The sequence below is a fragment of the Schistocerca gregaria genome, chromosome 3 (genome assembly GCF_023897955.1).
Source record: "Schistocerca gregaria isolate iqSchGreg1 chromosome 3, iqSchGreg1.2, whole genome shotgun sequence".
NCBI classification, from domain to species: Eukaryota; Metazoa; Arthropoda; class Insecta; order Orthoptera; family Acrididae; genus Schistocerca; species Schistocerca gregaria.
Genome location: NC_064922.1, coordinates 882749021 through 882764169, shown reverse-complemented (window position 1 = coordinate 882764169; position 15149 = coordinate 882749021). Strand labels below are relative to the sequence as shown.

At 40.6% G+C, this 15149-nt stretch overlaps 1 protein-coding gene across 1 annotated transcript in view; it reads right to left on the bottom strand.

The window, feature by feature from the left end:
* LOC126355041 (beta-1,3-glucan-binding protein-like) overlaps window positions 1-15149 on the bottom strand; it is a 133058-nt gene that overhangs the window by 43072 nt on the left and 74837 nt on the right. The window contains exon 7 of the mRNA XM_050005193.1: window positions 5704-5840. Within this exon, the coding sequence (XP_049861150.1) occupies window positions 5704-5840 (137 nt within the window). The remainder of the gene's footprint in view (window positions 1-5703; window positions 5841-15149) is intronic.

Here is a 15149-nt window from a genome sequence, read left to right as displayed (position 1 = left end):
GCACAGGCATTGTACGATGGCAAGACTACATGGAATATGACAAGAGTTCATGAAGAAACAGATCCTCATGGTGTTGGCTTCACCAAAGATTCGGTGACAAGGTTTGCAAATGTTCTGAACCATCTCAGTACCCAAAAGCATTTGACAGCCTCTAAAGGGCACTTCAGGTCATCATGTAGAAATATTAAGTCACCCACATACATATGTGATTTGCTCCCAGATTCACAGGAGACATTCGCAAATGGTAATCTTTGCAGCGTACAGTCAGGTGTTCAGCACAAGATACCCATGTTAACAACATGCAGGAGGCAGATCCAAATGGAATGCTGTGTTCCATATGCTTGAAACAACAGGCAAGCAGCTAGGCAGCTTTGAGCTCGTAGCCAGCATGGAAGTAATATATCACAGTGCAGCTACAACAGGTTATGAAAATTCCTGCTTTGAAGAACTCTACTTCTATGGACACTATCACAATCTGAGGGTAGGATTCACAACCATGGAAAACTGGGCAAAGCAGCTATAGTAATGGATAGATACTCCAAAAAGAAGTTTTTGGAAGATATGGGATCAGATGTCAATGTGTTACCTAAAGGACTGTTCCAACTGGACAGTGGTCTGCCTCAGTAGCTGAGTTTTCAGCGCAGCAGAATGCCATGCAAAGGTGCCTGGGTTTGATTTCCTGTTGGTCAGGGATTTTCTCAACTCATAGACTGGTTTTTGTGTTGTCTTCAACATAATCTCATCCCCATCGCCGAAGTGATGTGAACTAAAAAGACCTACACCAAGCAACCGGTCTACCTGGCGGGAGGCCCTAGCCACAAACATTTCATTTCACTTCAACTGGACAGCACAGCTGCTCCTCTAAATTTAACAGCAGCAAATAACTCAGCAATCATAGCTTACAGAAGCAAATCATTAATGTAAGATCTTGGCTTTCAAGAGCACACAACATGGAATTTCTTGGTAGCTGATGTCACCAAAGCAATTCTAGGCACTGATTTCTTACACAACTTTGACCTCGCAGTGGACATTAAGAGAGGATTATTGCAGAAAACAACAGTCACAGCAGCGTTTTAAAATAATGAATGGCGCAGCCTAGTAGAAGAATTTCCACATATCCTATCAAGAGCAAACGCACACACAACATGCAATTTTTCATTCGCACCATTCCATGACAGTCAGTAGCAACCAAGTCATCCCATCTCATGCCTGGAAAACTAGTGGCAGCTAGATAAAATATAGAGAGGCAAATGCACCAATGCGTGACAAGGCCATCAGATAGTCAATAAGCATCACCTCTACATATGACCCAGAAATGTGACTGTACATGGAGGCTGTGCAGAGACTATCGAGTGTTAACTTTCATAACTATACCGGATAGATACCCTATTCCACATATCATGGATGTGAACAATTCAGTGGCAGGTGCATATTTTTTGAGTAGAATCAATTACACATGGGCATATTTACAAATTCCTGTAGTCCTATTAGACATTCACAAGATGACGATCGCCATGTTCAACTTTGATTTATTCAAGTATCGTTAACTGCCCTTTGAGTTGGAAAACACTCCTCAAACATGTCATGTGCTGTGCGGGCTGAAATTTTCATTTTGCTACATGGATAACATCTTTAATTTTTCAAAGTCTCAGGAGGAATGCAAGTCTCATTTACATCAAGTTTCCTTGTGACTCCAAAATTCGGGCATGGTGATCAGTTTAGACAAGTATCTTATTGGTTATAACGAAGTAAAGTTATTTGGTTTTTAGGTATCAGTGGATGGGTTGACTGGTGATGAAGCATGTGTCAGCCACACAACAGGTTCCACTGCACATAACATTGAAGGACTTAAGGTGGTGTCTAGAAAAGCTTAATTATTACCACCGTCATCTTCCTCAAGCATCACATTAACAAAACTACTCAAAGGCAAACACTTGGCTAGTGCAAAAAGTTTATCAGAGCTGATGATATCATTTGACAGGGTAAAAAAATGTGCTGCAAGGGCAGTACTGCTTGCTCACCCTCAGATTAATGCATAACACCATTATGGTGGATGGCAGCCAGACAATTGTGGTGGTGGCACTTCAGGAACTTGTTGAAGGCGCTTTGAAGCCTTTCCCTTTTTCTGCCCTGTAGCTCATACCAATGTAAAAGGCTTGGAGTACTATAGACAGGGAACTTTTCATAGCATATGCAGCTGTTTGTCTCTTCAGAGATTCAACTGAAGGCCACATTTTGACTATTTACACAGACCATAACATCACTCTTCAGCAAGGGGACTCCAAAAGGCTTGCTGAAATTCCTCAGACACGCTGATTTTATTTCATAATTCACCATGGATGCCCACCATAATAGCAGTAGCAAAAAAATTGTGGCTGATTGCTTATCACTATGTCGAGTGAGTATAAAATCAGTAAACAGGAACCACATTGTCCAAGCATGAACTCTTGACCCAAAATTACATGAATTATGAATGAATGGACAATCTAACCTGACACTCAAGCATGTAACAACATCAGCAGAAGATTTAACATTATGGTGCAACATTGCAGACAATATGATGTATGTTCAGTCCCAGAAATTTCCATCGAGCAGTTTTCAAGGCATAATGAGCCTTTAACACCTGGTAGTGAGAACTATGGGGTGAGTGTTGATGAGGAAGGTGGTGTGGCCTGGAGTGAATAAAGACACAATAATGTGAGAGATGTCATAAATGCAAGGAGGGAAGACATATTGTTGGCCCCACAGGGAACATCATCACATCCTCACCAAGATTTGGTCACATTCATGTGAATCTTGTGGGGCCACTACTATTTACTTACCATAGTGGATCACCTTACAACATGGCCAAAGTATTTCTGGCGGCAGATGTCATTACCACAACTGTGGCCAAGAAAGTACTTAGTGGACAGATAGCACAATTTGGAGTGCCACAAACTATTACGACTGACAGGTGTAGACAGTGTGAGGCAGCATTATACTAAGAACTCCTTCATCTCTATAGGTGCAACCACATCCATACAAATAGTTATCAATATTCCAGCAATGGAATAGTGAAAAAATTCCACTGCACTATGAAGGTGGTCCTGCTAGGATTGAGGCCTACACTCAAGGAAGAACTAGGGCACTCACTCTTCTCCTTAATTAGTCTGTGGAAAAATGTTGCAGCTACCAGCATAATTGTGATCTGACAAACCGACAGACCTCCCAGCAACAATGGAAATTTTGGGCCGAACCTATATGAAACTATGGCTCTTCTCCATATGACACTACCCAAGCTGCATGGGGATAAACTGATTTTTATGCATAAGGACTTGTTCAGCTTTTCAAATGTGTTGTTTCACGAAAACTCAGTCCTTCCTCCACTTACACCATCTTCTACAGGTCCATTTACAGCTGGTCAACACAGCCCCCACACCTTCAAGATATGGCACAGTGACTAAGAGGAAGTGGTCTCCATCAAGTGCCTTAACCCATCAGCGCTGTGCGTTGCCGTATTGCAATGTTTGTAACACTTTTTTAAAATCGTTGATTCCACGACATCAACAAAGGAAGAGTGTTGGCAGCACTGGGTTCCATTTTGCAAGACTGAAAAATCACTACAATGCAACAGTTTTAACAATACATTTAAATTCTGTGGCGTAAGCAGTGTTGGAAGTCGTTGTTCGCTGAATGCAAAGAAAAATGGAGTTTAAGTTTGAGTAAGTATGTTTTACATAGTAACTTATGATATATAATTAGTTTTTGTAGAATGGTTGTTCTTTAAATACTCAAATATATATTCCTTGGAGGTACTGCTTGCTGTGAAATAAATTATGTTAATTTAGGCCATTTGAACGTCGGTGTTGCCATATGGCAACACTAGGTGCTTGTACTCAGTAAAAGGATAAATTTTCTCTTTTTTGTTTTAGAAGAGGTTTCTCACTTACTGAGGTGCTGGATATTCTTTATAATGCCAAGAAAGATAAGGAATATTTTGAGACAGCAATAGAGAAGAATGATGGATTAGTGTATGTGCAATGGCTGAACAATACAGTTGTCACAATGATCTCTTCTTCATGTGGTGCACAAGAAGTTGGCCAAGTCAAGAGATTCTCACAACTAAGAAAGGGAAATAAAATGATTCCCAGACTAAAACTGGTAGCCAAATATAACCAAATATAATACTTATGTGGGAGGTACTGATCAGATGGATCAGAATCTAGCATGCTACGGCATTGCAATAAGAAGCAAGAAATGGTACTGGTGTCCCTTTACATGGATGATAGATGTCGCCATACAAAACAGATGGATTTTGTATAATAAAGCAAGAAACCAAACTATTTCTCAGCTTGATTTCAAGAGAGAAGTAGCAACAGTGTACTTGCAAAGACACCAAGCTTTACCAAAAGGAGCCGGGAGACCATCTGCATCAAGGCCATATTCCGACAGCCACATATCAGATTCAGTTAGGTTTGATAAGACTGACCACCTTGTCCAGCACACAGAAGGAAAGAAGAAGAAAAGGTGTGCACACAAGGACTGTAAATCTATTGTGAGAACAATGTGTTCAAAGTGTGATGTGAGATTGTGTATTGACTGTTTTATTCCATTTTACGTAAAATAATGCTGAGTTCAAGGTTTGATTTTTGATTACTAATTGTACTGTGTTATAAAGTATCAGTTGTATGATGAAGAGTGAATAATAAATTTGCACAAAACATGTATATGTAATAAGATATTTCAATAACCTACTTATTTTAGTTGAAATTGTAATCCATATAAATTTAGGTAGTGAAAGTGCCTAGCATTGCCACATGGCAACATCAAATATCTCACTAATGGTGGTAATGGCTTTCGTCGAAACAACTCTGTTGTGTAATTTATGTCTTTTACAGACATAACAATGCAAATCTTTTTAAAAATTCATGAAAAAATTAATTCCGGTGCTAATGGGTTAAACCAGTGCTCCTGCAAATGGGAGAGAGAAACACAACTACCAGTGTATATTCTCATTGCACTTCAACTGGGTGGTGTGTCATCTCCTTTTGTACTTTTGACCTTTGATGTCTTTCTGGGTTTTAGCACAATTTTCTGTTAATGTTCTTGTATTAAAGGCACACAGTGCTATCCAGGGTATCTGTATCAAGCTCATCACTGCACCAAGCATTCCTTTAGTATCAAAGTGAAACACACTCAAGTGAAGATGATCTTTAAGTTTTGGAAACAGATGAACATTGAATGGGGCCAAATCAGGAGGGTATGGAGGTTGTTTGATGACAATGAACTCAAGGTGGTGGGTTGTTGCAGATGTCACAGTGCCCATGTGTCGTCTGTCATTGTCATGCTGAAGGAGAGGGTGCGCCATGTGCAGATGAACTCTTTGAATTCAAAACCCAATTACAGCATGCTGTTTCTCATGCAACAACATAGTTACATTTCACACCACCATGTTACATGCTACAATTTGGAGCCCTCTGGCAGCAGAGGGCTACAATAGACGTGATGAATAAACATGTAGAACATTGATAATGTAAGCTTTACTTAAAAAGCTTTATGAGTTTTTACATAAAAATTCAGAGGAATTACTTGTCAGCACACCCTTGTAAAAATAAGAAATTATAAAGAAATGATAAAGAATACCTCTCTGTTAAACGGTGAAAGATTAAACTTCTAACACCTTGTAAATATAAGAAACTATAAAGAAATTGTAAAAAATCATACCTCTCTGTCAAATGGTGCAAGATTAGACTTCCAAGGAACTGTAGGTGATGAAGCAAATTCTTGCAAGCCACTAAAGCCACCTAGTGGTGGTCGAACTCTTCCAATCTCCATACCATCGACAACAAACACCAGCTGATCTGAAAATTTAATTAGCATTGTGATTCTCTCAGCACCAAATCACAAAAAATTTCAACCATATTGTTATTATTGTGTAAATTTGTTCAGTAAAAACAAATAAACAAAATATATTTTGGAATGAAGGAAAAAATATAGACCCTACTGTATTACATGATTTATTAGTAGACTGTCAATATTTTTACTGTATCATCTGCAAAATAAACATTGTTCTGCTACTTGAAACCCACAAATGTTAAATGACACATTTGCCTTCAGACTTGTACCTATATTCTTATGCCTGAGGTAAAATAAAATGTTCTTGATCTGAGAAGTCTGTAAGTGAAATAGTTAAGCTACCAGTCAGGACATATGATATTTCACTTCATACACAGCCTATACTTAAAGAATATTGGGAAGGGAAGATTGGTACAGCTGATTCGTCAAAGTCTAGGAGATGGATCTCTCACTACACACAGTTGAATACCTGCTATCACGTGTAGGAGAAGTAGATCTTTTTTTGTTAAAATTAATCCAGACCACACATACCTCTGCCTAAATAGTATTCCCATCAGCTCGGGGGAGGGGAGGGGGAGGGAGGGGGGAGGGGATAGGGAAATCTTCTATAAACACTCACAATATACATTGATCAGCCAAAACATTACAGTCACTGTTGACTGTGAGACTGAATGCCTCCTGGTAGGGTTGCTGGTGCATGATGTGGTAAGGAAGTATGTAAGTGGAGCAGACACATATGTGGAATCATTCTAGTGATGATAAGAACTGTAAATGGAGAAATCCACTGTGCAGTACAAAGCGCTGAACATGAGGCTCTGCAGCAGAAGTCCCCTATTTGTTCCCAGGTTGACTCACTGATATCATTAATTATGATAACAGAGGACATGAGATCGTCAAGATTGGATGATGGATCAATGAGGATATATTACATCTTGGATGAATAATATATCTTGCTGCGCCAGATCAACAATTGTCTGGATATACCATCATTCAGGTGAATGGCTGTTTGAAACATGCACTACGTTAAGAAGACATGCCAATGGGAGTAGTATTACACTATTGGGGGCATTTACCTGGGCTTCCATACAACCTTCCATGACAGCTGCTGACAACATGAACACTATTGTGGAACATCTGCATCCCTTTGTGATTTATGTCTTCCCCAGCAGTGATGGTATCTTCCAACAGGACATCTGTCCATAACATATGGCCAGAATCATGATACGTGATTTGAGGAGTGTAATAGTGAACTCACAGTGATGTTCTGGTTAGCAAATTTTCTGATAATGATGCAACACATCTGGGACACTATCGGGAGTCAGCTCTGCATCCACAAATCGCCAGCCCATAATTAATGATAGTTGCATTACCTTGTCACATACATCTAGTATTACATACCTCTGGAAATCTACCAAGGACCTGTTAACTTAACACATTGCTGTATTGAGTTCCAGATGTGGACCAGCATGCCATTAAACAGGAGGTCATTATATTTCGCCTCATCAGCACAAATTCTAGCACACTTACTAGATGAAATCTCTGGGACAGGAATCACTGGTTCTCATAAAGAATCTCAGCAATGCGGACTTTATTTGCATCTTGAAGTATCTGTACATATTTGAGTATTTCATGTCTAACAAATAAAATACATTTTTATTAAGCATTATGACAGAGCTACAACCATTTATTTCAAACAGTATTTACTGAAAAGTTAGTAACAGGCTCCTATTAACAATTCAAATGCTATTGTACCATGTGAGGTTAGTTTTCTGACTATGCAAAAAGAGCAAAATAACTTAACCTCGAGACTAAAAACAAGAAGATTTGCATAAATAAACTCAAAGATGTTGAAATTCGGTGTGCTTGGAAGTTTCAACTATTAATAGCATCAACATTACACCATGCTTGGACTGTTATTGATGGTGCATACAACCTGCCTGAAGAACCATCTGATAATGATATGAACAGCAAGCTGGTTGCAGCCTGAGCAAATTGTGACACAACAACTCAATGAATCATTGATACTTTAGGTGAAGAAAAAACTATAATTCATATTAAGAACTGCAACATGTTGACAGAAATGAGGACAAGTTAATATCTAATTACGAACAAAAATTGGATCCAGTGTTTAGGTGCAGCAGTGGTATAGTTTTGCAAAAAAAAGCAACTGGCAACATAATGACAGATGTTGCTAGAATTGAAGATCTGCACATTGCTTGAGATTCTAGGTGAGCAAATATCTGGTCAGATAATTATTATAAAATTTTTGATGACTCTCATCTGAAGCATACAAGTACTTTATCATTGGATAGGAATCTTTGCAAGCAAGTGAATCAACACTTAGTAATCTGACATCCCAACTTGCCACTGGAGAAACGTATAATCAACACAAGTGATAAATGTGAAAGTTTAGCATATGTAGCAAGTAATAGCACTCCTGAAAATTCTGGCAAAAAGCCAGCCATTTTATGAAAACAGGTACTTGTCTCTCTTGCCACAAGCTGCACCACTGGATTTGTGACTTCAAAAAGCTGCAACTGCAAAGCAATGATCAACCATTGGAGAAGCTCTCATTAGAGAAGCAATGTTCATTTCAGGTAATTCAGTACAACTTGAGCAGCTTAGTACCATACATGGATTCAGGACCAACATTCTTCGTCCACCACCTATGAAGAATTTACAGAGGCAAGACCTTTTTATGCTGGTGATGGAAAATACAACTTTAGATCTGTTGGTCTTACAAATTTTGTACCACTTTTTTTCCATTTTTTAAAAAATACTTGACACAAAACAAGCTACACATCACAACAGACATTGTAACATTTTACATCTATGATTATTGAGTGCTTGGGAAGGTGAAAATGTGTACTACATAAGTTCTATTAGAGTAAAATATCAATTTTGATACTGGTACAAAGTTACACTGTCATTCAGAATAATTTTAGACCAGTCTTAAAAATTGTAGTATTTTTCCATTAGGCTATTTAATGTTCAGGGTAAATTTAGATCATGCCAAAAGGAAACAAGCTCTTAATGCGAAGTGGAAACGAGCAGTGTTTACTTTGAAATATCAAGATATGAGGGGGTACCCAAAAAAAGAAACCGGAATATCATTGCCGTGGATGGAGCTTGCATAGTACACATTTCTATCGCAAGGTGTGTATAGTACAACTCATTGCCAGTTTAGAGCAGCCTGCGTTTTTGACCTGGCTTGTTCTGTTTATCTGCAGTGACGGTTTATGCTAGCGATCTGTTTGTTCTTGTTTTGTTTATTATGATGACAAGTTCAAGTGAACAATACACAGCTGTGAAATTTTGTTTCCTACCTGGTAAAAATGCTGCTGAAACTGTTTTAATGTTAAAAACAGCTTACCAAGATCACACTATGGGAAAAATTCAAGTGTGCGAGGTTTGCTCCATTCAAAAATGGCGACATGTCGATTGATGACAAACCTCATTCTGGACATTTATCAACTGCTCGAATTGACGAAAATATTGAAAAAAATCGAAAGCTTATGCTTACAGGCCGTTTTAATAAATTTTAACACCATGCTACAGTGTTCATCAAAAAAGGCTTGATTTGTGACACACAGGAGACTGGTCCTCCCACCAGGACAATGCATCTGCATGCACATCCATCTCTGTTAGATAGTTTTTGGTTAAAAACGGCATGGTTCCACTGCCCCACGCATCTTACTCGCATACCCCGACTCCCTGCAAATGTTTCTTATTTCCATGCATGAATACAGGCATGAAAGGACACCGATTTGACAACATAGAGGAAGTCAAAAAACGAATGAGGGAGGAGCTGTCAGCCATTTCTAAAGATGACTACAATAATGTTTCAAACAGTGGAAGCACTGGTAGGACAATTGTATAAGTTGTAATGGAAAGTATTTTGTGGGGAATATGGTTCTTTTGTAAACAATTTTGAAATGTATAGCTTTTAAAAAATAATTCCAGTTTTTCTATTGGGTACTCCCTTGTTCTTGAATTGATCTGACACTGCTCGGCTTATATTACTATTGTCAGAAGCTCTCTTTACAGCTGCTGCAATTAAAGGATTATCATAAGCCCAAGACTTGGTGGAAGGTGGAAAGACAACTGAAATACACTCCTGGGAATGGAAAAAAGAACACATTGACACCGGTGTATCAGACCCACCATACTTGCTCCGGACACTGCGAGAGGGCTGTACAAGCAATGATCACACGCACGGCACAGCAGACACACCAGGAACCGCGGTGTTGGCCGTCGAATGGCGCTAGCTGCGCAGCATTTGTGCACCACCGCCGTCAGTGTTAGCCAGTTTGCCGTGGCATACGGAGCTCCATCGCAGTCTTTAACACTGGTAGCATGCCACGACAGCGTGGACGTGAACCGTATGTGCAATTGACGGACTTTGATCGAGGGCGTATAGTGGGCATGCGGGAGGCCGGGTGGACGTACCGCCGAATTGCTCAACACGTGGGGCGTGAGGTCTCCACAGGACATCGATGTTGTCGCCAGTGGTCGGCGGAAGGTGCACGTGCCCGTCGACCTGGGACCGGACTGCAGCGACGCACGGATGCACACCAAGACTGTAGGATCCTGCGCAGTGCCGTAGGGGACCGCACCGCCACTTCCCAGCAAGTAAGGGACACTGTTGCTCCTGGGGTATCGGCGAGGACCATTCGCAAAGGTCTCCATGAAGCTGGGCTACGGCCCCGCACACCGTTAGGCCGTCTTCCGCTCACACCCCAACATCGTGCAGCCCGCCTCCAGTGGTGTCGCGACAGGCGTGAATGGAGGAACGAATGGAGACGTGTCGTCTTCAGCGATGAGAGTCGCTTCTGCCTTGGTGCCAATGATGGTCGTATGCGTGTTGGGCGCCGTGCAGGTGAGCGCCACAATCAGGACTGCATACGACCGAGGCACACAGGTCCAACACCCGGCATCATGGTGTGGGGAGCGATCTCCTACACTGGCCGTACACCTCTGGTGATCGTCGAGGGGACACTGAATAGTGCACGGTACATCCAAACCGTCATCGAACCCATTGTTCTACCATTCCTAGACCGGCAAGGGAACTTGCTGCTCCAACAGGACAATGCACGTCCGCATGTATCCCATGCCACCCAACATGCTCTAGAATGTGTAAGTCAACTACCCTGGCCAGCAAGATCTCCGGATCTGTCCGCCATTGAGCATGTTTGGGACTGGATGAAGCGTCGTCTCATGCGGTCTGTACGTCCAGCACGAACGCTGGTCCAACTGAGGCGCTAGGTGGAAATGGCATGGCAAGCCGTTCCACAGGACTACATCCAGCATCTCTACGATCGTCTCCATGGGAGAATAGCTGCGAAAGGTGGATATACACTGTACTAGTGCCGACATTGTGCATGCCCTGTTGCCTGTGTCTATGTGCCTGTGGTTCTGTCAGTGTGATCATGTGATGTATCTGACCCCAGGAATGTGTCAATAAAGTTTCCCCTTCCTGGGACAATGAATTCACGGTGTTCTTATTTCAATTTCCAGGAGTGTACTTACTAGAAATCATAAAGGTAATAAAACTGTCAGTTTTAGTAGAAAATAATGCAGATAGGTAAACAGCAGCCATTTGAGAGAAAAATATTAAATGTTACAAAGGTATCCAGACTGGTAAAAACAATACCCTGATTGACTGCAGTCCACAACAAAGCAGGCAGCTAACACTTGTTCGAACAACACTTCAGTGTTGTTTGTCACTCTGGGATCCATCCCAAATAGAATTTATAGAGAAAATAGAGAAGATCCAAAGACAAGCAGGACATTTGGGTACAGATTCATTTAGTAAGCCTGAAATCTTCATCCAAAGAGATTCTGGTCGTATGTGAAATATGCTAGCGGCAGACACAGTCAATGCCTTCTCTACATGATAGCAGTTGAGATACTATCGACCACAGTGCTGCCAAAGCAGAATTACTAAACACAGTCTTCCGAAATACCTTCACCAAAGAAAAAGAAGGAAATATTCCAGAATTCGAATCAAGCACACCTGCTAACGTAGAAGTAGATTCCCTAAGAGTAGCGAAGCAACTTACCTTAATTAAAACAAGTATTCAGTCCAGAAGGTTCCTTTCAGAGTGTGATGAAACGTCAGTACAAGCAGGTGGTCTGTCAGGCCAAGGAGAATATTTTCACATTAATGCAATGTCTGAAAGTTGTTTCCAAGAAGCTATCTTCTCAGTACCTTTAAGTGAGTGTAATAGGAGTCGTTTGGTATGGTGTATCTGGTATTTCAACAATAGCACTTCCGGCTAGCTCACAACAAAGAGGTCTAGGGTCTCACAGGCCAGCCGCATGCACTGGTGTCAGTTTATTGTTAGCTCCGCCAAGGTTATTCACGGGCGCGCTTATTTGCGGAACCTGCTTAGTTTAGTGATGTGTGTGTTTGTTAAATCTTATGGGACTCAACTGCTAAGGTCATCAGTCCCTGAGCTTACACAGTTTAGTGGTAGAACAGATTTTTTCGTGCTTTGTACCTTATTTTAGTGTGTTGTATGTGCTGTAACTGCACCATGGCTTATTCTTACGAGGCACAGGAGGAGAGAGACTTGATTGAAGAAGTAATGGCTGAAAGTGACGCTGGTGATTCTGAAGATGGAGAAATCGACTTTGAAGAGATCCAGGACCCAGAGTGGAATAGTGATGCCGGTACCGAACAAAAAAACGTCGAGTGATGAATCAGAAGACAGTGATTTTGGTGCTGACAGTGATGTGTTTGTCGGTGAACATGGAACAGTATGGAACTCACGTGCTCCGCCAAAGAACTCCCGCACACGTTGTCATAACATCATAACTCATTTACCAGGTGTGAAAGGTGCTGCGAAAAGTGCTACAAATCTTCTACAGTGCTGGGAACTGTTTTTTGATGAAAACGTTATACACATACTTGTTGACTGCACTAATAGGTACATTCAAAGTACCCAGGCAAACTTTTCAAGGGAAAGAGATGCAGAACAAACTAATAAAGCTGAAATAAAGGCCCTATGGGGCTTATTGTACAACGCTGGTGTAATGCGTGCCCAACGACGAAGACTACAAGATTTGTGGCGAACAGATGGCACAGGAGTTGAAATATTTCATCTCACAATGGGCATAAACAGATTTCGTTTTCTCCTTCGATACCTCAGATTGGACAATAAACAAACGAGAATGGAAAGGGAGAAAACAGATCACATGGCGGCGATAAGACAGATACTCAGTATAATCGTTGAAAACTTTCAGAAGGCTTATACAGTTTCTGAATACGTGACAGTTGATTAAAAACTAAAAGCATTCCGTGGAAGATGCAGATTCCGACAGTACATGCCAAATAAGCCAAACAAGTATGGAGTAAAGATTTTTGCAGCAGTGGATGCCACATTCAACATGGAGGTGTATGCTGGGCAACAGCCTGAAGGCCCTTACAGACAGGGCAACAGACCAGTTTAACTTGTTCAGAGACTTTGCCAACCTATCCTGAATACAGGCCGTAACATAACTTGCAACAATTATTTTACAAGTTACGAGCTTGCAAACACATTGATTACGAAGAAGACGACCATCGTTGCTACCCTGAGGAAGAACAAAAGACAAGTCCCAAGGGTATTTATTAACACTAAAAACCGACAAGAAAAGTCATCTACGTTTGGGTTTCAGAAAAATTATACCTTAGTCTCTTATGTGCCGAAACGAAATAGAGTGGTGTTACTACTGTCAACGATGCCCCACAATGGAAATATTGACGAAAATACAGCGAATGATAAAAAACCAGAAATTATCACTTTCTATGACCTTAGGGTGGAGTTGACGTTTTAGACGAAATGAGTGCAACATATAATGTACCGGTAGCTAGAAACACAAGAAGATGGCCAATGGTTGTTTTTTGTAGCATCATGAACACATCTGCGATAAATGCTGCTATTATTTTCAACTCAAATCAGAAAGAACAACTGAGAAGAAGAGAGTTTTTGAGGCAGCTTTCTTTTGCTCTTCTGCATGATCATCTTCAGCAAAGAGTAATGTCCAAAATATTGGCAAGGAAGATATCTGAGAGAACTGGAGAGCTTTGCAGTGTGAAAATTTCTGAAGTGGAATCAACTGCGACTTCACGAGGACGGTGTGTGGATTGCAGAAGCAAAAACATAAAAACAAGATATATTCGTAAGAACGGCAAGAAATACATTTGCTTTGAACATTCTGTTTCTGTGTGCCAAGACTGTATCGACAAAATATTTGATTGAATACATGCATTATTTTGATGAAAGCTAAATTTTATGTATCTCCATTTGTGTAAATATTTTTGACCAAAATATTAAATTTATCCCTTAAATATATTTACTACTCTGATTTTTAATGATATTACTTCCTTTAATAACGCTTCCCTCCATAATATACATCTAAATGCAAATTCAGAAATATAGAAACTGCAAGGATCTGTGAGACCACCTTCGTGTACTGCCGTCCAGTTTCCAGGTGTGTGCACTGCCGGGTTAACAATCATATACAACCGTTCGCACAACGAAAGATCCGTACCCAAAGACAGGGAAGTTGCACAGATCGCACCAATGTTCAAGACAAGTAGTAGAAGTAATCCACTAAGTTACAAGACTATACCGCGAAAGTCGATATGCAGCAGGATTTTGGAACATATATTGTGTTCGAACACTGTGAATTACCTCGAAGGAAACGATCTGCTGACACAAACGATCTGCTGACACACACTCAACACGGATTTAGAAAACATCGTTTTTGTGAATCACAGCTACCTCTTTACTCGCAGGAACTGTTGAATGCTATTGGCAAGGGCTTTCAAATTCATTCCGTATTTCTGGATTTCCGGAAGGTTTTTGACATTGTACCACATAAGCAGCTTGTAGTGAAATTTCGTGCTTATGGAATATCGTCTCAGTTATGTGACAGGATTTGTGATTTCCTGTCAGAAAGTCACAGTTTGTAGTAATTGACGGAAAGTCATCGAGTAAAACACAAGTGACTTCTGGGGTTTCCCAAGATAGTGTTATAGGCCCTTTGTTGTTTATTATTTATATAAACAAGTTGGGAGACAATCTGAGCAGCAGTATTAGGTTGTTTGCTGGTGACGCTCCCGTTTATCGACTAGTAAAGTCAGCAGAAGATCAAAACAAATTTCAAAAGACTTAGAAAAGATATCTGTATGGTGCGAAAATTGACCATTGACCCTAAATAATGAAAAGTGTGAGGTCATCTGCATGAATGCTATTACACGATAAATCAGTCAAATGGCCGTAAATTCAGCTAAATACCTAGGAATTACAGTTATGAAGAACTTA